This window comes from Gopherus evgoodei, chromosome 4 (assembly GCF_007399415.2).
Source record: "Gopherus evgoodei ecotype Sinaloan lineage chromosome 4, rGopEvg1_v1.p, whole genome shotgun sequence".
Lineage (NCBI taxonomy): Eukaryota > Metazoa > Chordata > Testudines > Testudinidae > Gopherus > Gopherus evgoodei.
In genome coordinates this window covers 78039666-78062533 of record NC_044325.1, presented here as the reverse complement: position 1 = coordinate 78062533, position 22868 = coordinate 78039666, and the positions used below count along the sequence as shown (strand labels likewise).

At 44.2% G+C, this 22868-nt stretch overlaps 1 protein-coding gene across 4 annotated transcripts in view; it reads left to right on the top strand.

Annotated features, from left to right (window-relative positions):
• Nucleotides 1–22868, top strand: part of PRDM11 (PR/SET domain 11) — a 67078-nt gene that overhangs the window by 1482 nt on the left and 42728 nt on the right. For all 4 annotated transcript variants that reach the window (XM_030559977.1, XM_030559979.1, XM_030559978.1 and 1 more), the window contains exons 2-4: nt 19795–19913; nt 20613–20716; nt 21985–22247. In XM_030559977.1, coding sequence (XP_030415837.1) covers nt 19798–19913; nt 20613–20716; nt 21985–22247 — 483 coding nt within the window. In that variant the 5' untranslated portion in view covers nt 19795–19797. The remainder of the gene's footprint in view (nt 1–19794; nt 19914–20612; nt 20717–21984; nt 22248–22868) is intronic.

The window sequence follows — 22868 nt, the reverse complement described above, 5'->3', positions numbered from 1 at the left end:
GGCCACATCTAACACCACTTGCAGCGCTGGTTGCTGTAAGTGTGGCCACTCTGCAGCGCTGGCCCTATACAGCTGTACTAATACAGCTGTAACAACCAGCGCTGCAAAATTTTAGATGTAGACATGGCCTCAGATTCTTATACTGTGCCCATCAGTGTCTTCCCCTAGTCCCCTTAAGCTAAAGGTGTAACTCAGAATAGTACTGCTGGGTTAGCTTTTCATTTTCCTTGCTCGATAAGGACCTTTCTGTGCTGAGCCTGCCCATCCCCAAGATTCTGGGATGCGCCACTGGGAAGTGTCATGCCTTGCTAGCATTTCTCACCTGGTCTTGTCAGCTACTGCAGAATTTAAGATTTCATTAAATAATTATAGCTAGCACAGCAAAGCAAATCTCTGAACATGAGCAAACACTATCTTATGTAAGTGTAGCTACACTGACATAGCGAACTCAGAGAAGTGTGAAATGGTCCCATTTGTATAAAGATGTCATTAACTCTGAATCCTAAGGATGCCAGTTTAAATGTCAGCACTAATTACTCTATTGTTTATTGTTTTAACAAAAACTTCATGCTGGTTTGAGATTATAGGTGGGCCGTGAGTAGTGTACAATCACGTTTTTGTTCCCAAAATAACCACTGTTACAAATAGATAGCACAGAGAGAAATTCTCAAATAAAAAGTTAAGGTTTTGTTTTTGTTTTTGTGGAGTAATATGTAGTATTCATGAGTATTCAGACAGCCACTGCAAATCCCAAACTTTTTACAAATGATTATTCATCCAGCAATTGGCTAAACTATTTGCTATTGATCATTCATTTCTACTTCTGCTTAAACCATTTGTTGCCACTCAGGGAACAGACACAGTATCGTGTGGTTTGTGTGACGAACCATACATCATGCATAACCCAAGTTAGCCTCTCACAAACACCTCAGAGGCTGAAACTTGTTCTCATAAGTCACTAGTCAGATACTTCCAAATAACAGATTTGCAGAAATCACAGTTTGGTTGTGAATGATTTGAAGCCAGAATAAGTATGAAATCTTCAACAATAAAATAGTTGCAGTGAATAATTCAAGAAGGCCTAGCTACTTGCTTTTATATAGTGCCTGTTAGTGTGGCGCCTGGATTTAGCACTTAGAAATAATTTACATTTTCAAACCATTTTACAAAGTAAGCCTCACCACCCCATATCTTCAGTAGGTAATTAAGCACTATCCCCTATTAAGAGAAACACGTTTCAGAGGTGAAGTCATTAACTCGAGATCTCACGGCAAGTCCACGCTAGAGCTACCAGAATTAGAATTTGTTAGATCCTGGCTCCAAGTTCAGCCTGTTGGATTCTGATCCATATAGCATGACCAGATAACAAATGTGAAAAATTGGGATGAGGGACAATAGCTGCCTATATAAGAGAAAGCCCCAAATATTGGGACTGTCCCTATAAAATCGTCACCCTAGATCCATATATGTATAAAAAAACCTAGAAGTCATTTAAACGATGGTGGGCCAAAATACAAAGTTAAAAACTTTGAACTTGGTGATCCTGTAATGCATACAGGGGGAAAAAGAAGAGTGGCTGCAAGTCAGAATTGGAAGATGTGAAATATTGTTTAGGATTAAGAAGGTTTTTGGTAGTACTTAAAGTAAGAGTAGATGAGAGAAGACAAAGAGCTACGTAGTGCAATGTAATATTGTTTTTTTATATCAGCTGTATTTTTAAATCATTTAAACACCATAAATAATTTAACAAATAACTGACTCTTGCTAGAAGAATTAGGAGTTATGCTTTTGTCTAGACAGATGAGCCCTCAAGGTTTGTAATATGATTGCTAAAAGCTAAGTCCATGTGGAGTACATTTCCTTGGGAGGAACTAAAACGTGTACTATCCAGGGATCTACTTATGTCAAAGTAGACATTTTCCATTTTGAGTCAAAGCTGGTCTCTGCATTTTCATTTACCCAGTATTAATGTTAATAAGGTTCACATTGTCTGGTTTTAAAATTAAAACTGAGAAACACTTTCTCCCCTGCCCTAGGTCCCCCACACAGTGGAAATGGAAATGTTGTTGCAGTGCTTTGCTGAAATAATTTACCATGTAGAAAACTTTCACCTTCTTTGTTTGAGCTGAATGCTTGTTGTTGACATGAGCAGCGAAATTCCTTTTTTCTTATTAAATCCTTGATGCTTACTTCTGAACCCACTCCCAAGAAGTGAGGAATATGGCTTCTCGGGCTGGGAGGAAATCAATTTGTTTGATTCTTGAGGCATTCCGGTTGGGGAAGTGAGATAACTACATCAAACCATAGTAGAACCCTGGCTTGTTGAATTAGGAAAGCTTTAGTTCAGCCTCTACACAAAACTGTTGGGCCCTGTGTTCCCTTCTCTTTTCACTGACTAGGATCTTATATAAATTGAAGAGAAAAAAGTACTAACTTAAAAAAAAACAACCTAACACCTCTAACAGCAAACCATTGTTCCTCTAGCACTGTGAGGGCATAGAGTGTTTTACATTAGGTGTAGTGTACTTAAAAAAAAAATATTGATTCCTGCCCCCAAAAGCTTACAGTCTAAGGATCCAACCTGCTAAGCACTTCCTGGGAAGTAAAGAACAACTTCAACTCCCACTAGAGTCAGTAGAAGTTAAGGGTACTTGGCACCTGACAGAATTGGACCCTAAATGTTATCTTGGTATGGAGTGAAATGTTACAAACCAATGAAAAGAGGGAGGGAAATGGCTCTATTTTTTAAGCTCTCTAATGACATATAAAAATTAGGACAGGACATTTTTGTTTTAAATTGAAGATTATGATGTGAAACAAAACATAGTATTAGGATGTATATTTATTTTCAGGCAAAGGACATTTCTGTCTAAGACACTATTCTCTACTGGCCTACAGACAACAGTCTAGCACAGTGGTCCTCAACCTTTTCGTCTGGCGGGCACCAGACAAAGGACCATGGCGTCGGGGGAGCACTCGCTGAAATGTGGCCAAATTTCTGTGGCATTTCAGCGGCGACGCCTCTCGATGACGTCACTTGTCAGCAGCAAGCAGCGTCATTGAGAGGCATCACCGCCGAAATGCTGCAGAAATTTGGCGGCATTTCGGCAGATGCTCCACCGCTGGCCAGGACGCAGGCGCATTTAGGTGCATGGCGCCTGCGGGCACCGTGTTGGGGACCCCTGGTCTAGCATTTCCCTGAAATATAGTTCACACACATGTATATCAAGCATGCTATTGTCTTGACATTTCATGGGTTGCTTTTTAGCTTTCTGGTTCTGAGTCACATTAGCTGCTCTAAGGTTGGCAACAATCACTTGCTTTTTGGATAGGTCAGTGGGAAGGATTTTGGTAACAGTGACTTTTGCATTGAAATCTAGTTTTAAGAAAACTTGATTTCCTGCAGTTAATTATTTTATTGCTTGCCCATTTAATGTAGTAATGCAAGGTTTTTTTTGTTGAGAATTTTTGCTTTTATTTGTTTTTTATCCCCAGCAATAAAATGAAGGAACTTCTTAAAATCTTCTCCAGAAGATTTGCCTGGAGAAGCTAAACATAGCCCATATGCATCACATGAGGGCGCGCATGTACCTAACACAGAGAAAAATCTATTGTTTTCACAAGAGAAGCCAAAATAAGCAAAACGACATTTTGCTGAATATGTAGTGCAGCTCTTTGGAATCTTAAGAAGTTGATAGTCCCTTAGATTCTGTTTGCCGTTTGTCTAGATATAATTCACATGCTTTCCCAGTGCAAAATTGGAGTTCTCTTGTCTCAAATACTTGCCGTTTGGTTAATGTCAAGCACAGTGAGTACAGGTTCTTCTGACTTCAGGTAAGTGAACTTCCAAAGGCACTTTATCTGTTATAAAAGCAGTCTGTGCATTCAGCAGCTGCCATTATTAGGCAAACCACAGAAACATTACCACATGGTAATATTTATTAGACTAGTGCCCCCTCATTTTGCTAAGCTCTGTACAGACACAAAATAAGAGAATTTGTCTGCCCCAAAGTGCTTACAAGCCAAGGGTATGGCTACACTTGAAATTTCAAAGTGCTGCCGCGGCAGCACTTTGAAGTGTGAGTGTAGTCAGAGCACCAGCGCTGGGAGAGAGCTGGCCCAGCGCTGCACGTAGACCACATCCCTTATGGGTGTAGCTTGCAGCGCTGATTACACTGAGGCTTTACAGCGCTGTATCTTGCAGCGCTCGGGGGTGTTTTTTCACACCCCTGAGCGCGAAAGTTGCAGCACTGTAAAGTGCCAGGGTAGCCATGACCTAAGTCAACCTGACAGAAAAGGGCTTAGAGGAGAAACAGAGTCATAGAAAGGTGAAGTAAATTGCCTCAGTCGCACAATAGGTCTGTGTTAGATCGGGGAATAGAATCCAGGTCATCTGATTCTCAGTCCAGTGCCCTATCTAGACTGTACTGGCTTTGGTTGGGCTGCTTAGGGTATGTCTACATCTAATATTTTGCAGCGCTGGTTGTTACAGCTGTATTAGTACAGCTGTATAGGGCCAGCGCTGCAGAGTGGCCACACTTACAGCAACCAGCGCTGCAAGTGGTGTTAGATGTGGCCATACTGCAGCGCTGTTGGGCGGCTTCAAGGGGGGTTCGGGGAACGCGAGAGCAAACCGGGGAAGGAGACCAGCTTCGCCGCGGTTTGCTCTCGCATTCCCCGAACCCCCCTGCAAACCGCAGGGAAGGAGACCTGCTTGCACGGAGGTTCAGGGAACGCGAGAGCAAACCGGGGAAGGAGACCAGCTTCGCCGCGGTTTGCTCTCGCATTCCCCGAACCCCCCTGCAAACCGCAGGGAAGGAGACCTGCTTGCACGGAGGTTCAGGGAACGCGAGAGCAAACCGGGGAAGGAGACCAGCTTTGCCGCGGTTTGCTCTCGCATTCCCCGAACCACCCTGCAAACCGCAGGGAAGGAGACCTGCTTGTTCGGGGAACGCGAGAGCAAACCGGGGAAGGAGACCAGCTTCGCCGCGGTTTGCTCTCGCGTTCCCCGAACCCCCCTGCAAACCACAGGGAAGGAGACCTGCTTGCACGGAGGTTCGGGGAACGCGAGAGCAAACTGGGGAAGGAGACCAGCTTTGCCGCGGTTTGCTCTCGCGTTCCCCGAACCACCCTGCAAACCGCAGGGAAGGAGACCTGCTTGCTCGGGGTTCGGGGAACGCGAGAGCAAACCGGGGAAGGAGACCAGCTTGATTACCAGAGGCTTCCTCAGGTATGCTGGGATACCTGCTTATTCCACGGAGGTCAAGAAAAGCGCTGGTAAGTGTCTACACTTGATTACCAGCGCTGGATCCTCTACACCCGAGACAAAACGGGAGTACGGCCAGCGCTGCAAACAGGGAGTTGCAGCGCTGGTGATGCCCTGCAGATGTGTACACCTCCTAAGTTGCAGCGCTGTAACCCCCGCACCAGCGCTGCAACTTTGTGATGTAGACAAGCCCTTAGCTTTTCTGCACCTAATCCCAGTCTACTCTCCTTCTCATTAAATTTACATTTGCAACACATTCCACCAACAAGGGCACTGATTAGTTTTTGCTTGAAAAATGAGAAGGTCACCTCTGCAGCCCTGGCTTTTGGAATGAGAAGCATAAGGTTTCATGGACCAATGACTCCTGCACAGTTGCAGGAGGTTGTAGCGTCTCCCTTAGCACTGGCCGTTTCCCTAGTAATGGGGCAAGTGGGTGCTCATTTTACAGGCTTTGGCTCTCTTCCCCATTTTCTCTCTGCTGCTGAAGGCTTTTTTTCCCCCCTAAGTGGAAAGGTTCCTTCTATACCGATGGTCCCATTTTAGCACAACATTGGCCTAGTGCAATGTTCTGTTTTAAGGATTCCCTATTGGTTGAACTCAGGGAGGGAAAGTTAGGGGCTGGTCACTTGATTCACTGCCTAGAAAAAAAGTCAGAGAGGAGAACATGCTGGGAGAATTTTCAGAATAGAGGGGATCCCCAAGAGAGCAATCACACTGCAGGCTGGAAAGGCCATATAAAGAACACAGAAAAGCTCTACATGTAGCCTCTGGAGGGACCGGGTGAGAACAGAGAGGTGGATGGGAGAAAAAGAGAAAAGCTTTCCAAGGCAGGGGGCATATGTTTTTGTTCTACAAAGTGCATATTTCATGTCAAACACTTTAATAATAGGAAAGATTGGGTAGGTGAGAGAGTGGGAAAGGAAAAGGTGGTAATTCTGAGGTGCTGTATAGGCAAATATTTACCATTTGGAAATACTCTGTATATAATGTAAACTAATGGAAACTGGTCTGTGAACAGTTTTCACACTTTAGACTGCTCATTAAGTGATTCAGGTTACAGCAAGGGGCAGCGTGGGGGGAAAGAGAAGGTATCTGAATTCCCAAAATCTCAAGTTATTTTGGCTGAAAGAGTGAGGCTGTTCAGAATGCTGATGCTTAGACTGATACCCTTAGGCTTCAGAGTCAAGACCTCATTGAGAGGAATGGGACTCATAGACATTAAGAGCCCATCATGATTATCTAGTCTGACCTCTTGCACATGCGAGCCACAGAACCTTGCCCACCCAGTCCTGTAATCGGCCCATAACCTCTGGCTGAGTTACTGAAGTCCTGAAATCATGATTTAAAGAGGTCAAGTTACAGAGAATCCAGCACTTACACTAGTTTAAACCAGCAAGAGACCTGTGCCCTATGCTGCAGAGGAAGACAAAAAACCTTTTAGGTCTCTGCCAGTCTCACACTTCACATTTCTCAGAACTATTGCTTAAAAGCTTTGTGTCTTCAGCCTCCAGAAGACAACATTCCAAGCATTTCACGTTCAAAACATTTTGTTTGCATTCAGAAGGTGAAAACATTTTTTTTTTTTAAATGAAAGCTAAAGTCTTTGGAAACTGATGGTCTCCAAAGAAATGTCAATGAAATATACTACAGGCTACCATCTCAATGCAACCCATAGGTCACAAATAGCTATCATTTTTATAATGTGCCCATCGCCAGGGTATCTAGGTGCATTCGTCTAATAATTTAAGCACACTTCACACAAAAGGCATGCCTATACTGCAGCTGGTAGGTATGCTCCACAACTCCTGTAGACATAAACGAGCTCGGCTGGAACTAGCATGCTAAAAATAATTGTGTAGTGTGGCAGTACAGGCAATGACTCAGGTTAGCTGCCTGAGCACAATCCCACCTGATCCCTGGGGTGCCTGCTCGGGGAGCTAGCCTGAGCTTCCACTCTTGCTGCTGCTGCAGCCACGCCACTATTTTTAGAACACTAGCTTGAGCTGAATTAGAGTATATGCGTCTGTGTGAGCTGGGAACCATACTTCTTAGCTGTTGTGTGGGCATACACAAAAGGATGAGCTTCTCCACCCCCTCTCATTATGCTGCTGTTTCTTAGATGACAATTTTACTTCAGTTGTCTGCCTTCATCAGCAACATAGCCCAGCCATTTTACAGCTATTAGGCAAACCACAGCATGCCCCATATGATGGTATTTATTTGTAATGTCAGTTTATACAGTGTGTCTGACAGAAATGTTGTAGGCTTTTGAACTCTTAATAAAAACATATCAGTAAAGAAATTAAAGTTGGCCCAGTGTTAACCTACAGAGCTAAGATCTTCCCTGTCTCATTAAAAGCCTTGCTAAAAGACAATAGAGGCCTGGCAATGGATTGCCTGGGAAACCAATGGTTTGAAGTTGTGTTCGACCAAGATGGGAAGCAAATTCCAGAATCAAGGTTCTCTACCAAATATATCATGTCCTTGTCCCCTATCTTCTTCAGTACCTCAGCTGGAGATATAACATGCCATTGTATAACGTGGAGAGAGAGGCAGGTTTCTTAGGGTATGTCTACACTAGGGATGTAAATGTGGTTTTTAAAAGTCCCATTTAAACTATTAAAATTATATCAGTTAACCATTTAATCGTTAACATGACAAGACAGAGTTGGGGACCGTTGCCTGACCCCACACAGTGAAGTCTAGGGTCCATGCTGCTGCCAATCTGTTTTAAACATTAACTGCAATATATTAACGGTAAGCTAATACTTATTGGTTAACTGTTTAATCATTTAATACTTTACATCCCTAGTCTACACAGCAAAAAATATCCCACAGTTGGCTGAGCCTTTGGAGTCAGGCTCATGGCTGCAAGGCTGTAGACTTCCAGGCTCCGGCTGGAGCCCGAGTTCTGGTACCGTTTCACCTCACAGGGTCGTAGAGCCCACACACCAGCCCAAGCCCAGATGTTTACACAGCAGTGAAACAGCCTCACAGCGCAAGCCCTGCTTGCCCTCGTCGGCTGGCACAGGCCAGCTGCAGGTGTCTAGTTCCTATGTAGAAATACCCTATGATACAGAGGACCCAAATCATAACAGGCTTTATCAGTTAAACCAGCAGTTTGAATTATACCTCACATTTAACAGAAAGTCTGAATAGTTCATAGAGCACATGGCAGTCCCCCTGGCAAGATGCCCAGCTGAGCAAATGGAGAATCATATTCTGCGTTAACTAAAGCTTCAGAGTGGTCTTGACAGTTGGATTAGCCCTTGCAACCACAATATTGTGACCACTTGGGTGCTAACTAATGTGCCAGGTATGTCACATATGAAGTGCTGATGTCCCAAATGGATTGAAGAGCAGAACTAAAATAGAAAGGCATGCTGTCTGTCATTACTTAGGGGCATCGTCAGAGGTGAGTGAAAGGAACCCAAGACTGGTATAGCAGGGGGTACTGTGGGTCAGAAATAATCTGCACTGGTAAAGCTGAGTGCCTGTAGTTTTGTGGAGCCTGATTTTGGGCAAGCCCCTGTGGTTGGCTTAGCTCTCAAATTAATTCTCAAAGTCAATGAAGACGCATGTGTGTAACTGGGGTGGTGCATGAGTATAAACTGGTGACAATGCATGAGCTGATGGTATGAAACACTATCTCATATTTAGGCATTTTTTCTTAACTTCCACTGAAAGCCGCACACATTTCTGTTTGTATTACACTAGCATAAAGCAAAGTGAACCTATTTATTTTCACTCCTATCCGAATTCATGAGCCAAGACACAGATATATGTTTGGGAATCCCACACTTGTGAACAATAAACAGGAGTGTTACAGACCTGAAACTTTTACAAGTTCCTGATGAGTCCTATTTCTAAGTTCACCCACTCAAGGTCAGTAATTGGAGCTATTATTGCTGGGAGACGTCAAATGTTTCAATGCTGACAATTTAAGGCAACATCTGAAACACTGTATAGCACATTCTCTTTCAGTACAATGAAACTTTATTTTGATCACCTTTCATAGAAACTGTATCCTAAACTGCTGTATTAAGTTAAATAAATATAGTTGCAGAGTAAAATAATAACTAATAAGACAGGAATAAATAACTAATAAGAAGAAACTAATAAGAGAGGTATATGCAAGGGAGAAAATATGTTTTCAGTTGCAATTGTTTTAAGGATGAAAATTCTAAAATCATTTGTACCTTTCACTCTGGGTTCCCAAAATGCTCCTTTGATTGCTGGCTTCTCTTTTACACCCAGTCTGTGCAGCCTGTCTCCTTATTGTAGTCTGCTGTTTTCTTTGAAAGAGGAGACATTTTGCTTGGAAGGTACCAGAACAGATGTTAGATATGGCTGCAGTTAGTGACTGGCCTTTTAACCCACCTCAAGAAGCAATTACTGAACTCTGTCAATAAACTTGGAAAACTGACCTCAACAGAAATCAGTACTGGTGATTGATTCTACTCAGTCATCATAATACATTCTCATATATAAAAATATATATTAGAGACTGCACATGCACTTGTCTCATGAGGGCTTGAAAAATCCACTTTCCTAGGCAAGTAGGAAGCATCTCTGAATAGGTACTATCAACTTTAGCAGAATCTAAGCTTCTGTTTTTTTACTTCTGAGTTTCTATCACTTACGGTTATAAAGAAAACTTCCATACGTGAATAGCATGTAACCCAATGCATTGATGTCTGCCTGAATTTTGATGGTACCCAGCTTCTGCTTCTTACAGGTTTTGGAGGGAAGATGGTGTGGCAGAGCAAAAGTAGCTTTCATAATCCTGGCTAGTAGGCAAAGTCCTTGGGCCATTGAGAACTTATGAATTCTTCAAGTCTTGTGCATTCTTTAGCCCTCCAGAACCATCATTCATATATGGTTAAATATCCCTACGTGCATGGTGGGTTGCTTTGTTCCTTGAGAATTCTGTTCTGTACGCTGCAGAAATGTATCGGAAACGAAACTGATAGGATTCCAGTGCTATAGGGTCTGCTCAATATGGAGCAATTGCAGGGGCTGTGCTTTCTTTATCTTGCACATCCAGAGGCTGTAACTACTTGCTGGATTGCTTTCTTTGTGGCATTGAGAGCGCCAAGGAAATCAATGCTATTTCCTTTGTGATTCCGTGGACTTTGCTGATATTTGTTGAGTAGGATTATTCTGTGGCCATGTGTTTGAAAGGCTTTTTTGGATATTCTGGGCTAGCATGCGGGTTTCTGTGGTCAATGGGATAGTTTGTTCTTCTGAAGTATTGTAAGGTTTTTCATTAACTTTGCTATGAATTGGATTAAGCCTTTCCAGTCTTTGTTGTTGTTGTTTGCATTAGTGTGTGTTCTTTAAATTTAGCTGCAGCTATTCTTGCATAAACTGCTTGCTTTGGGGATAGAATGCACCCTCAGAACAGAGAGATGAGGAAATATAACTTCAGAAGTGCCCTGTCTCTGTGAGAGGCTCTGTGCAATTAGGGTAACTGGGTTAGGGAATGCAGTGCCCAAACTTCCCCATCTCAATATAGAAGGGAATGTGCAGAATGAATTATAGCATTGATGAATTCAGCACACGGATATCTGATTTCTTGGCAGATTTGATCCCAGGAGTATCTGACCTGCAGCCTACGCTGAGGAAAAAGCGGTCAAAATGCCCACACCCAGGCAGCAAGGATGCAAGCTATGTAACATGAACTCCTAAGCTACAGGCAGATTTACCAGCTCTGAATAATGTCTGTTGTACTGTGAGATCTTATCTTCCTAATGGCCTGTAAGAAGGAACAAATGAGGAAGAACAAATATGGCTCTTGCTTTGGTTTCCATTTTATAGAACATTCTATTTGCTCTTGTTATAACTGGTGCTATTGTTATGCTTTTAAAGAGCTGAGTGAGTTTCTTAGAATTTTCAAAATTCATGTCAATTATGTCAGGAGTTTTGGTTACTTTCTCCCTCTTCCTTTCTAAAGCTAAACCTCCCCCATTCATTTGGAGAATGAAGCTAGGACCTGGTTAACACTAGAAAATTAGGTCAGTTTAACTATGTAGGTCATGGGTGTGAAGGCACTAGTTCAGGGGTCCTCAGACTGGGGGTCAGGACCCTTCAGGGGGTTGTGAGGTTATCACATGGGGGATCGTGTGCTGTCAAACTCCACTCCAACCCCACTTTGCCTCCAGCATTTATAATGATGTTAAATACGTTTAAAAGTTGTTTTTAATTTATAAGGGGGGTGAGTCGCACTCAGAGGCTTGCTATGTCAAGGGGGTCAGCAGTAGAAAAAACTTTGAGAAACATTGCACTAGTTTGACAGAAGAATTCTTCAGTCAATCTAGGTACCACCTCTCAGGGAGATGGATTACCTACACTGACAGGAGAATCCCTCCCATCAGCATAGGTAGTGTCTACACTGAAGCTACACAGCTGTGGTGCTGTAGCATTTTAAGTGTAGACAAGCCCTAAATCTCTGGAAAGGAGGCAGCTACGTGATATGTAACATCCTGTAATATTGATAGTGGTTTTTCTTTATAATAACTGTAAAGAGTTATTATGAAGTATCATCAAGTATCATCATCCTAGAAGTCAGAGATGAAAAAGCTCTGTTGGGTCCTACCCAGTCAATCTCTCTGGAGCCAGGACTGTTATTCAATATTTGTATTACAGTAGTGCCCAGAAGCCTGAATTGGATTGGGACCCTGCTGCATGAGGTGCTGTAGGAACAGAAGTAGAAATGGTCCCTGCTGCAAAAAATTTTAAATCTGAGAAGTTTTTCCTACAGTACACTTTTGATTTGTGTGTTTGAGAACTGCCCTTCTCTATATCTGTATGTCTATTGGTATGACTAACTCTGCAACTGTAGATGGTTGTGTAAGTGACCTGAGATCTCCTCCTACTCCCCCATCTTTTTAAGATGAAGGGCTTGAGGTTGCAATAGGTATATAATATAGTCTACCCCTAGAGACCTGATTTCACGTGAGGGTTGGATCATGAATGGAAGTTAGTTTTGTACTTAGTCTCTACTTAGTCTCTAGTGGGCATTTGTCCAAGTGGCAAACCACTAGACAGTCCGATAAGATCATCAATCTATTTAGGAGAAGCCAAAGTCTGAAAAAATAGGGCACACTCAGGGCTACGTGCATTGTCAGAATTGTGTGGGATCCTAGCAGTGATACATCTGGGGAGGCTGTATTGAAGTACATTGTCGGAGCAGCAAGATGGATAGAGGTGATTGATCAAGCTCCATGTGGGAAGTTTTCACAGAATCTGCCAGTGCTTCACTTGTCTGTCACCTGTGCTCTGTCTACCCCTTTCATCAGCACTCAACTAAATAAGGGAAAAGAAAATATTATTGGTAAAGTAATGAATGGTTTGAACATCTAGAAACAGAAAGAGTGAAAGGCTACCTCTTTGTAATACTGATATGCTCTTCAGAGGGACTAATACATATGAAACCTTGATCATTGGCTGAGTGTGCTTCTGATGGGCACTGGAGGTTGAGATGCCAGGCACTGCTGGTACTGCAGGCAGTTCTGTCCATGACAGTTGGGCCATATGAATTATCTCTGTGCTTTCTAGCTAATTCTTTCCTGTTGATTTTCATGAATCACCTCCCATCTCTGTGAGTAAGAAATTAAAATGGCAGTTTACCAGCTGAGATAGCCACATCTGCTGTTTAAAATTCCATCTCTGGGGTCTGCTTCCTGCCCACACTCTTTCTTTTGGGGTAGATGTTGAAATACATCAAGAACTGGTGTCACTTATCTAGGACATTTCACTGGCTAGCCAGAAAAAGTGCACACTGGGTGAATGTTTAGAACCTGCATGAAAATGCCTTTGAAATGCATTGGAGATTTCATTTGAGGGGCAGGGAAGCAGTTTGATCCTGGCCTGTAACTTGCTGAGTGTTATGTGGCAGGGTCCCAGATTCACAGCTAGGTTGGCTGATGGAACCTTTTGGACTTGACGTGTATGTTATAAAATGCTAAAGCCACTCGGTGCCCTCTCTTCCCCCACAACACCTACTGTAAGAATCTAGACAAGAGAAATCCATTACTCTAGCCCAGGGTACTGGTACCAGGCATTCCCTGATTCTGGCCTCAGTCTCCCCTGCCCCACCTTCCAAAAACAAACACAAACCCCACAGGTGAGAATGCTGCTGATGCTAAGGAACTTTGAGCCTTGACAGTGGTTCCTAGGGGAGGTGGTCAGGAGAAAACTTTTAGCTTAGGACCAAAATGTAAAACCCATTCTGAAGACATTAAATTTTATGAGTGAGAACTGCCTGGACTCACCAAGATTAAAATTGGCAAGTGTTGCAGGAGGTATGTGGAGCAGTATAAAGACTAGTAGGACCAGATTTTCAAAGAAGCTGAGCCTGTTGGATGCCAGCTCTTTTGAAAATCTGGCCCTTACAGACCCCAAACATAACTTCCCTTTAACTAACTGTGTGTATATTGCCATCTACAGGGGCTGTCGTGTGTGGTAGCAGGAGTAAGGGAGGCATGTGTTGTTTTTCAGGAATTTGTAAAACAAAACGTGACACTATATAATAGTGTGGGTCCTGCAGATAAACAAAGCTGTGTGCAGCTGTGCTCAGGACAGAGCATGCTCAGCCGCAGAAGCACTAGAAGCTCCGCAGAAGTCAGGGAGCCATTGGCACCCGAACTATGGTTCCACCCCACCTCTTCCCTATAAGGCTCCACCCTCATTCCGCCTCTTCCCCTGAGTTGTGCCCCCTGCTTGCTCCTCGCCACCTCTTGCTTGCCATTGAGGCAGATAAAAAGTGGGGAGGGCACCTTTGAGATACAGTGTGACTCATAGCTTAATAAAGTAATGAGACGAGATCAGTGTGTATGGGGCAGGATGGAATACACAAAGTGCTACAGTTTGCAGTTTGTGAGTTTGAGGTTTAAATTTAATAGTGGAAGGGCAAAAATATTTAAATCTCAATCCTATCATCTGCAATGAGCAGCTCTTTTCCTTCTACAGAATATGGTACTACCTTAAAGGACTGTTCAGTTGGAGCTCAATCTTGTCTGCATCCCTGTGTTCTGTTTCAGTAGCTCAGGTCTATTGAAGGCCTATCTTAACTGTGAGCCTAACCAGTGGAAAGTAGGTAAAGGTCCATGAACTGTCACAATAACCTGTTCTGTAAAGTTGTTTAAAAAATTAAATCCAAAGAGGAAACAAAAAACTAAACTAATTTAAACAAAGAAGATTTTCTAATATTATCCAACTAGGATGGTATTAAAATGATGACTGGTAAACAAAAGAAGTAAGGGATTGAAAATTAATAAACCAAAATTAGTGCTTTGAAAACTAGGCCTAAGTGATAGACAGAGTAATAAGAGGACCATTCCACCCATTATCCCTTTTTGGGGTTCTTAAAAAAAAAAGTCTGGTTCAGGGGAAAGGAAAGAACTTTTACCATCACCACAGCTGTGGAGGAAGGATTTTTGCTGTAACCTCAAACATCAAGACACTAGTAGGAATACTTGACAATCATCATTGCACCAGCGATGATCCCAGCCTAATACACGTGAGATCCTGCTCTGTCTTCCCCTACCTTGTGTGTCCCTTTCCATCCTCCACTATCTTCCTCTTTTCTCTCTCTCTTGGCTTTTCAACTGCACTACATAGCACCAGCATAGTGAAATAAGACAGCCCATCCAACTCTGCTTGGGCTAAAAAGGACCAGGAAAGAAGAGGGACCTGACCAAACCAACCAAATGATGTTCCTGACGCAGGAGGTAAGCTAGGGTGCAGAGCAACAGCTGCCATTGGCCAACTTGCCAGCCCAAAGCATCCATCCATGATTGTCAAGCTGCCCTGTATCCTGAAAACATCAATAAAAGTGGTATTTCTCCTGTCTTTACTGTCCTACCTCTTCTCTCCCTTCCGTGTCTGTTTTGTCAAAAGCAGGAAAGTGACTATTATTCTTAACTTAAACAACACAATAAACTCATCTTCCACATCAAGGGCAACTGTTTGACAGAAAAAGAGATTTTAAAGCAATATTCATCCTCCCAAAAAAACCCTCCAAACCCTGATTTTTTTAATAGGTTTTAATTGTTTGTTTTGCTTAATCACTCAATTTCAGTGGCAATGCTTTTTGCCTTATTTTTATTCTTTTCCTTTTGTATGTTTGGCATGAATTTCCTAATGTGTTTGCCACCGTGGTATGAAATAGTCCGAGGACTATGCCAAACCTTGCTTAAAACTGTTTAATGTTGGATATTTTCTGGGTCGTGTTAACACTTTGACTCTGTACCTGTATAGTCCATCTAAAATTTAAATTCTAAGTGAATACAGCAGTGCAGTCGTGTTCTGACTCAACTCTTACTGTAGAAAAGCTGCACCATAATGCACTAAAAGTTAGATGTATAAAAAAAAATCCTGCTTGCAGGAGCCTATGTTCAGCCAGGAATTGGAGGGAAATGCTATGGGTCAACAAGGATGTAGGATTTTGTACCAAATCCCATAAAGTCAACAGCACACGCAACTCTACCTAGAACCATCCTGGGTGTAATGAGAGAGATGCTTAAAAATTTGTTCAGGAATTATGTCATCCCCCACTAAAATAAATCTAGCCCTGTGGTAGATGTGGCAGGTGCTCAGCAGCCAGGGGCGGCTCTAGACGTTTCTCTGCCCCAAGCACGGCTGCATGCTGCGGGGGGCACTCTGCCGGTCGCCGGTCCCTCGGCTCCAGTGGACCTCCCGCAGGTGTGCCTGCAGATGGTCCACTGGTCCGCGGCTCCACCGAAGCCACGGGACCAGCGGACCCTCCTCAAGCATGCCTGCGGGAGGTCCATCGGAGCCGCGGGACCAGTGGACCCTCAGCAGGCATGCTGCAGGAGGTGACCTGCCTGCTGCCTTCCCGGCAACCGGCAGAGCACCCCCTGTGGCATGCCGCCCCAAGCACGTGCTTGGCGTGCTGGGGTCTGGAGCTGCCCCTGTCAGCAGCACAGCACAGTATATAACACTTTAGGACTGACAGTGAAGATGAATCTTGTATCCAGTTTTAACTACTAGAGGAATCTAAAGTTTGTAGAATGTGATTGACTGTGATGCCAGGACTAACACCAAGAAGGTGGCATGTTGGTGCAGTGGATGGAGCAAGTCTCAGGACTCCTAAGTTCTGTTCCTGCCTTCCCCACTTAAATCACTATGATTTTGGTCAAGTCTCCCAGTCTTCTCAACTGTCTCTAGCCAGCCCCTGAAAAACTGAGAGCCACTAAGGAAATGCCTAAACTAAAGGATATGAAGGCAGTCCAGTGGCTTATATGAATAGCCAGTTATCTTTCCAGAGTCTGAACGCACCCATTGGAAGCCTGCAAAAACTTGAGACAGCTAACACGCAATGATATACCATGGGAATGGTCAGAGACCCAAGAACAGACGTTTGAAAGGGCAAAGAAAATCCTGAGCAAAGCATTAGTTCTAAAGTACCACAACCCCGCAGAGCAGCAAGAGCTATAGAGAGATGCCTCAGAAGGAGGCTTAGGAGCAGCATGGATGCAAAGCCAGCAGCTCACAACATTTGCTAGTAGAGCCCTGCCAGACACAGAATGGGAATATGCTCAGATAGAGCTATTGGCAGTGCTCTTTGGAATGGAACAATTTCACCATTGGGCACAAGGTGGATGTGCAGACTGATCACAAGCCATTGGAAAGCAGCATGAAGAAGGTGCTTCTGAGTGCACCCAAGTGACTGCAGCACGTTAATGAGGGCTGGTATACAGCACTTAATAGACAGCTGGCTTCCTCTGTTTACATGCCAGCTCTTCATGTAGTTATCCTGGATCTGAGAGGGAACTTCAAATGCTTCCTTGAAGTGGAAAAAAAAAGACAAGACAATGGCTGTTCACACAGCCACATATCTGCTCTGTCCATGAGAGCAGGCAGTCCGAAGTTTTTCCCGCTGAGGGACTTTGGAGTTGTGGATGTGGGTGTTGACCTTTCCTCAGGGCTTCTTCTTGCATGCAATTGCTGGAAAGTTAAGTTGAATGTCTGCCCCAGTGCCAACAACAGCACATCCCTCCCCTCAGGGAGGCTTTGGGAAAGAGCTCCTCACAGCCCTCTGCTTCCTCCCCATTAGTTCTGCTTTTTCTTTTTGCTCTAATTAATTTCTAAAGTAAGCTCTTCAGGCAAAATATTTTCTTTTTCTCTGGAGAAGGCTGGTTCCCTCTGTCTTCAGCCCAGGTACCTAGAATTGGTTATTAGAATTCTTTCCCCTCTCTGTGTGTGGATGTGCAAACAGAGCTCTGAGCCCCAAGAAATACCCAAGCCCAATGAGGGCAGTGACGTGCAATGTCTTGCTTTCCCTGGAATTAGCTCAGAGGTCTTGAAGGAAGTTCTCTCTTTTGTTGGTTTGGGATTGGAAATGTTTTATAAAGAAACAAAAGTGTCTGTGCCTAAAGATGCATGTGTGCATTATAGCACTTACACTGTGGCTTCACCTTCAAAATCCACTGATTATTAACTTGTGAATTCTCAATACGAATCATTGTTTCCTCCAGTTTAGATTGACTGACAGGTGTGAAATTGAAGCTGAAAGATTGTGACTTCCTCAGAGTTACAAAGAATATGTCTTAAAGCTAGGAATACTGTTATTTATTTTTATTGCAGTACCACACACAGACCCCAGTTTTAGACCAGAATCCCATTGTGCCGTGTTATGGACAAGAGTGTTACAATGTAAGAATCCAGAACCTAATCTTGAATAGGACCCAGGAATCTTGTTTCTGATTCTGTGCTCAAGCCATTGTTCCTAAGTGAGCATTTCTGAGAGAAGGGTTCTAATTGACAATTGAATATTCTGTATGCAGATATCCAGTGTTCTGAGCCCTGCTTTACACTAATAAGGTTGACATGAGCCAGTTTATGTTGACCTAACTACATCAGCGTACATAGTACAGCCTTGTCCTGTTGATGTACGTGCCCGACTACATCGACGTAACTCCACCTCCTGGAGAGGCATAGGGCTCATGTTGGTGTAGTTAGGGTGACACAGTGGCAATGTAGACACTGCATTACTTACATCAGCTGTTGGCTGTCTTGTCAATTTCACAGCTCTGCTGGAGCTGGGCTCCCCACCTACTGCCTGGTGACTTGCTCTGCCCCGTGGGGTCCTGGCTCCCCACTCCCAGCAGGGAGCCCAGCTGCACTGAGGCTCCTGGCCTGGAGCCCAGATCCCACCCCCCACCCCCGCCTAGGACTCTCAGTTCCCTGCAGAGAGCATGGCCACCAGACTCCAGGGATGGATCTCCCCGCTGGAGGCGAGAAGCCCGGGGGGCAGCTGGGCTCCTGATGGGGAGCTGTGCAGAGCTGAAAATTCTGGCTCTCAATCACCTGCACTGCCTCTCTTCAGTCGGTAGAAGAGCTCCTGATGAGGATGTGCACCACTGACAGAAGGAGGGTAGTGTGGACGTCAGCCACCACAGTAATTATTGCAGTGGCTATAAGTCGACCTAACTTCGGTCGATTTAAGATAATGTAGTGTAGACATGCCCTGAGTGTTGCATGACTTTGATGATATCAATCTGTGATGTAAAAGAATTGCCATGTTGGATCAGAACTGATTTCTGTCTAATCCAGCCTCCTTTCTCTGATAGTGGCACGCACCAGATGTATCAGAAGAAAGTGTAAGAACCCCACAGTAGGCATATGTGGGGTAATCCTGATCCCTAATAGTTACAAACTGGCTGAAGTCCTGAAGCATGAAATTTAATCCCTCTTCCAAAATTTTTATTAGCATTAATTATAACAACTCTGAATATTCTTGACATCAATATGTATATCCAATGTCTTTGTGAATCTTCCTCAGTGGGATCCTGTAATAATGGGCTGTGTGAAAAAGCATTTGAATTAGCCATCTTTTAATTTATTTGAATATTTCCATATTCTTGTGCTGAGACAGGGGAGCAGCATTTTAATTAAAACAGTACACCTCTAAGCGGATAGTGATAAGTGATCCCCGTTAATCACAAAGGGCAGAGAGAGAAGTGACTGCTAGGCATAATGCCATTCTACTGGATTCCTGCATGCCTTTGGCACTGAAGACACATGATTTTGTGTCATAGTGCCAAAAGCATATGAAGACTTCAATGAGCCCATCTCCTCATTGAGCCCATATCCAACCTCTGTGGTACAGTGGGATATGGTGGATTCAAACACCTAGATAAGTCATGGCTCATTGCCCCTCTATAGACTTTTGTTTCTAAGCATTAATTAAAAACAAGTCTTTGGTTATATAATTATACTCTGCACTACTGTAGTGTCTTCCATCTGATGATCTCAAAGCTTGTAGCCCTGTATTAGCTTTTTTTTTCCTGCAGATTTTGTGTAGCGTAGTCCTCCTGCCTTGTATTTTTATTCCCAATGTCCCATGTTATTCTCTGTATCTTGCACCTAGGCCTGACCTGTGATAGAATTACTATTGCCTCTTGGTCCAAGAAGGGATTTTTGTTTGTGCCCCAGATAGGTTTTTCTAGTGGCGAGATATGTAATTCTCTCTCTGTTCCTATTTTTTCATTCTCTTTCAGAACATGAGTGAAAACCTGAAGGACTGTTTGATCCAGACCCACACTTCCTTAGGGGAGATGGTGACCATAAAGACTGAGGCCTGCTCTCCGTGCCGAGACCAGGAGTATGGGCAACCCTGGTAAGAGACTGTACCTCTGCCTAATATGTTCCTTCATCTTGTCTCCATTTCAGTCATAGGTTTAAGGTGGGTTGGATTGAGGGTGATCCCCCTGAGTCTCCCTGACCTGCAGCAGACATGGCAGGTGTCTGCCAGACATGATGGTTCTCCACCCAAAGCTCCCAGGCAATGTAAGCAGTGGGCACTTGATGCCATTGGAGCACCTTGTTCTGGCAGGACAGCCTGGGGCACTATGTATCAGCAACTTAGGTCTAGTCTACACGGGGGGCGGAGGGGAGGGTGTCGATGTAAGATACGCAACTTCAGCTACGGGAATAGCGTAGCTGAAGTCGACATATCTTATTTCAACTTACCTCCTGTCCTCACGGCATGGGATTGACGGCCACGGCTCCCCCGTTGACTCCACTTCCGCCGCTCGCCTGGTGGAATTCCAGAGTCGACGGGAGTGCGTTCTGGGATTGATATATCGTGTCTAGATGAGACACGATATATCGATCCCCGATAGCTCGATTGCTACCCATCGATCCAGCGGGTAGTCTGACCGTACCCTTAGATGGCAAAATCAAGCTTGACACTTTAGGTCTGGGGAAGCAGGGTATGGCTGTTCACACACCTTTTGTCTCATGGTCTGTTCCTTTCTATTCTTTCTCCAGCATATCACATTCTTAAGTTCTTTATTCTCTTGCTTTCTCTCCCCAGCTCTGGGAGGGCTGACTCTCAATCCATGGAAGTGGAGTCTAAGAAACTGAAAGGGAAGCGGGATTTGATCATGACCAAGAGCTTTCAGCAAGTGGATTTCTGGTGTAAGTGTCTTATCACTGGAGGGAATAGACACCTCCACTTAGATAGAATTCTCCTCCTCTCCCAGTCCACCTGCTTCCCCCTGGATAGGAAAGGAGGTTCTGGGACAGAATTTACTTGTAAACCCATCACTTTAGTTAAACTCCTGAGGACGCTGAAATACTTGGTGGTGAAGCTGACAGGCAGGTATTTGTGGCAGTCAGTCTCCAAAGTTCTGGATTTATAGTGGGGCTCTGTGGGGAAATAGATGGAAAATGTGCTAGGCGCTCTGAAGCATAAGGATTGGGTAACAGTGGAGTAGGCCTGGCAGCCCGATAGAGAACCTACAAAGTCCAGATTTAGGAGTTTTGGAACCATCATTCTCAGGCAAGGGAGCACTGCATGGGTAACTCCTCTTTTCTTTCTCCACATCCTGGGAGGCAAAAGTGGCATACACTTGCACACGCTGAGTATTGTTAGCCCCCTAAGGAAGCTACAATCCCTTCCTACCACAGGAGAAGTATATGATGCTGTCTGTCTCTGAGGCATATGACGAAGGCAGTGGGATTATGGTGGCAAGCATATTTACTGGATGCGTACAATGGGTCATGTACCCAACAAGCAAATGAGAGTGCTGCCTCCAAGAGCTAGTAGTTTAAAGGAGACAGCACAGAATAGGTGGGATACAGGCCTCTGTGGCTGACATGTTCTCAGGAACAGGTAGGCTTTCAAGAGGAACTTGCAGGATAAAATGGTTGGCAAACTGCTCTAGATGTAAGCTGTGATATGGGAGGAGCCACAAAAGGAACCATTGACAGGGAGCTTGGGAAGAGAAGGGATATAGGAGGGGATATTTGAAGAGACATAAGTGGGAGTAGAATTGTATACATCCTGGACTGGAAGGAGAATTAACTTGATACAGAAAGTGTGTGGAAGCTAGAGAAGGGCTTGAGGCGGTGTGGAGACGTGGTCAGAGCAGCAGGAGAAGAAGGCAGTCTTGTTCCTCTTTTAATGAACTGGCTTTTTGTGTGTGCATTAATGCATATGAACACATTTCTGCCCCCTGCTGAATGGAGGCAAGACTGCTAGATGGTGTCATAATCCCCTATATTGCTCTGTATTGCTGAAAGAGTCTCCTTTTCCTCAGTGGCCGGGTTCTTTGCTTTTGGAGTAGAAGAATCTGAGTTCTATCCTTATTGTTGAAGGTTGTATAAGCTAATAATTGCTTTCAGAGGTTGGCATTTCTGCCAGTGGAAGTTTCAGCTCACAAGACAATTCCTGTTTCCTCCAGTTTGTGAGTCCTGCCAGGAGTATTTCGTGGATGAATGTCCAAACCATGGTCCCCCCGTGTTTGTGTCAGACACTCCGGTACCCGTTGGGATCCCTGACCGGGCAGCACTGACCATCCCGCCTGGCATGGAAGTAGTGAAAGAACCCAGCGGGGAGAATGACGTACGTTGTGTGAACGAGGTTATCCCCAAAGGTCATGTCTTTGGGCCGTATGAGGGGCAGATCTCCAGCCAGGACAAGTCAGCAGGATTCTTCTCTTGGCTGGTGAGTGTCCTAACTGCCTCCCTAATTGTGACGATCCAACCACACAGCCTAGAGCAGCGAGTTGTGGGGTGATGGTGCTAGCTGTGCTAAAAGAATGGGTGCCTTTCTATTGATCTAAATGTGCAGCAGCTCCAGGTCCACCTATTGTAATTATTATTTTTTTAGGGATACAGATTAGAGAAGGGGGCTGGGAGTCAAGATTCCTGGATTGTATTCCCAGATCTGGAAGGGAATGTGGTCTAGTGCAGGACTTCTGAACTGATGGGGCAAAACCCACAAGTGGCCCACAAAGGGGTGCCTTCTGGGTCACAGCCTACCAGCTGAGAAAGCTTCAAAGTCTGAGAGTCACTGGAACATAGAAGGAATGAATAAATAGCTTACTCCCTCTCCTCTGCCTCTTGATGTTTTCTCTGACATGCCTTCCAGCCAATCCGGAGGAAACTCCTCAATGTTTTCTTCCTTGACTCTAAGAGTTGGGGACGATTACTTCTGCAGATTACAGAACTGTTTCCATGGCCTCTTGAAACAGCACTTCCCCCTCCCCTGAAGCAGAGCACTGTGAAGCATGAAGGAGGGAGAAGTCCACCAACTAGGATTTAACAGTCCCAGCACCCCTTAAAT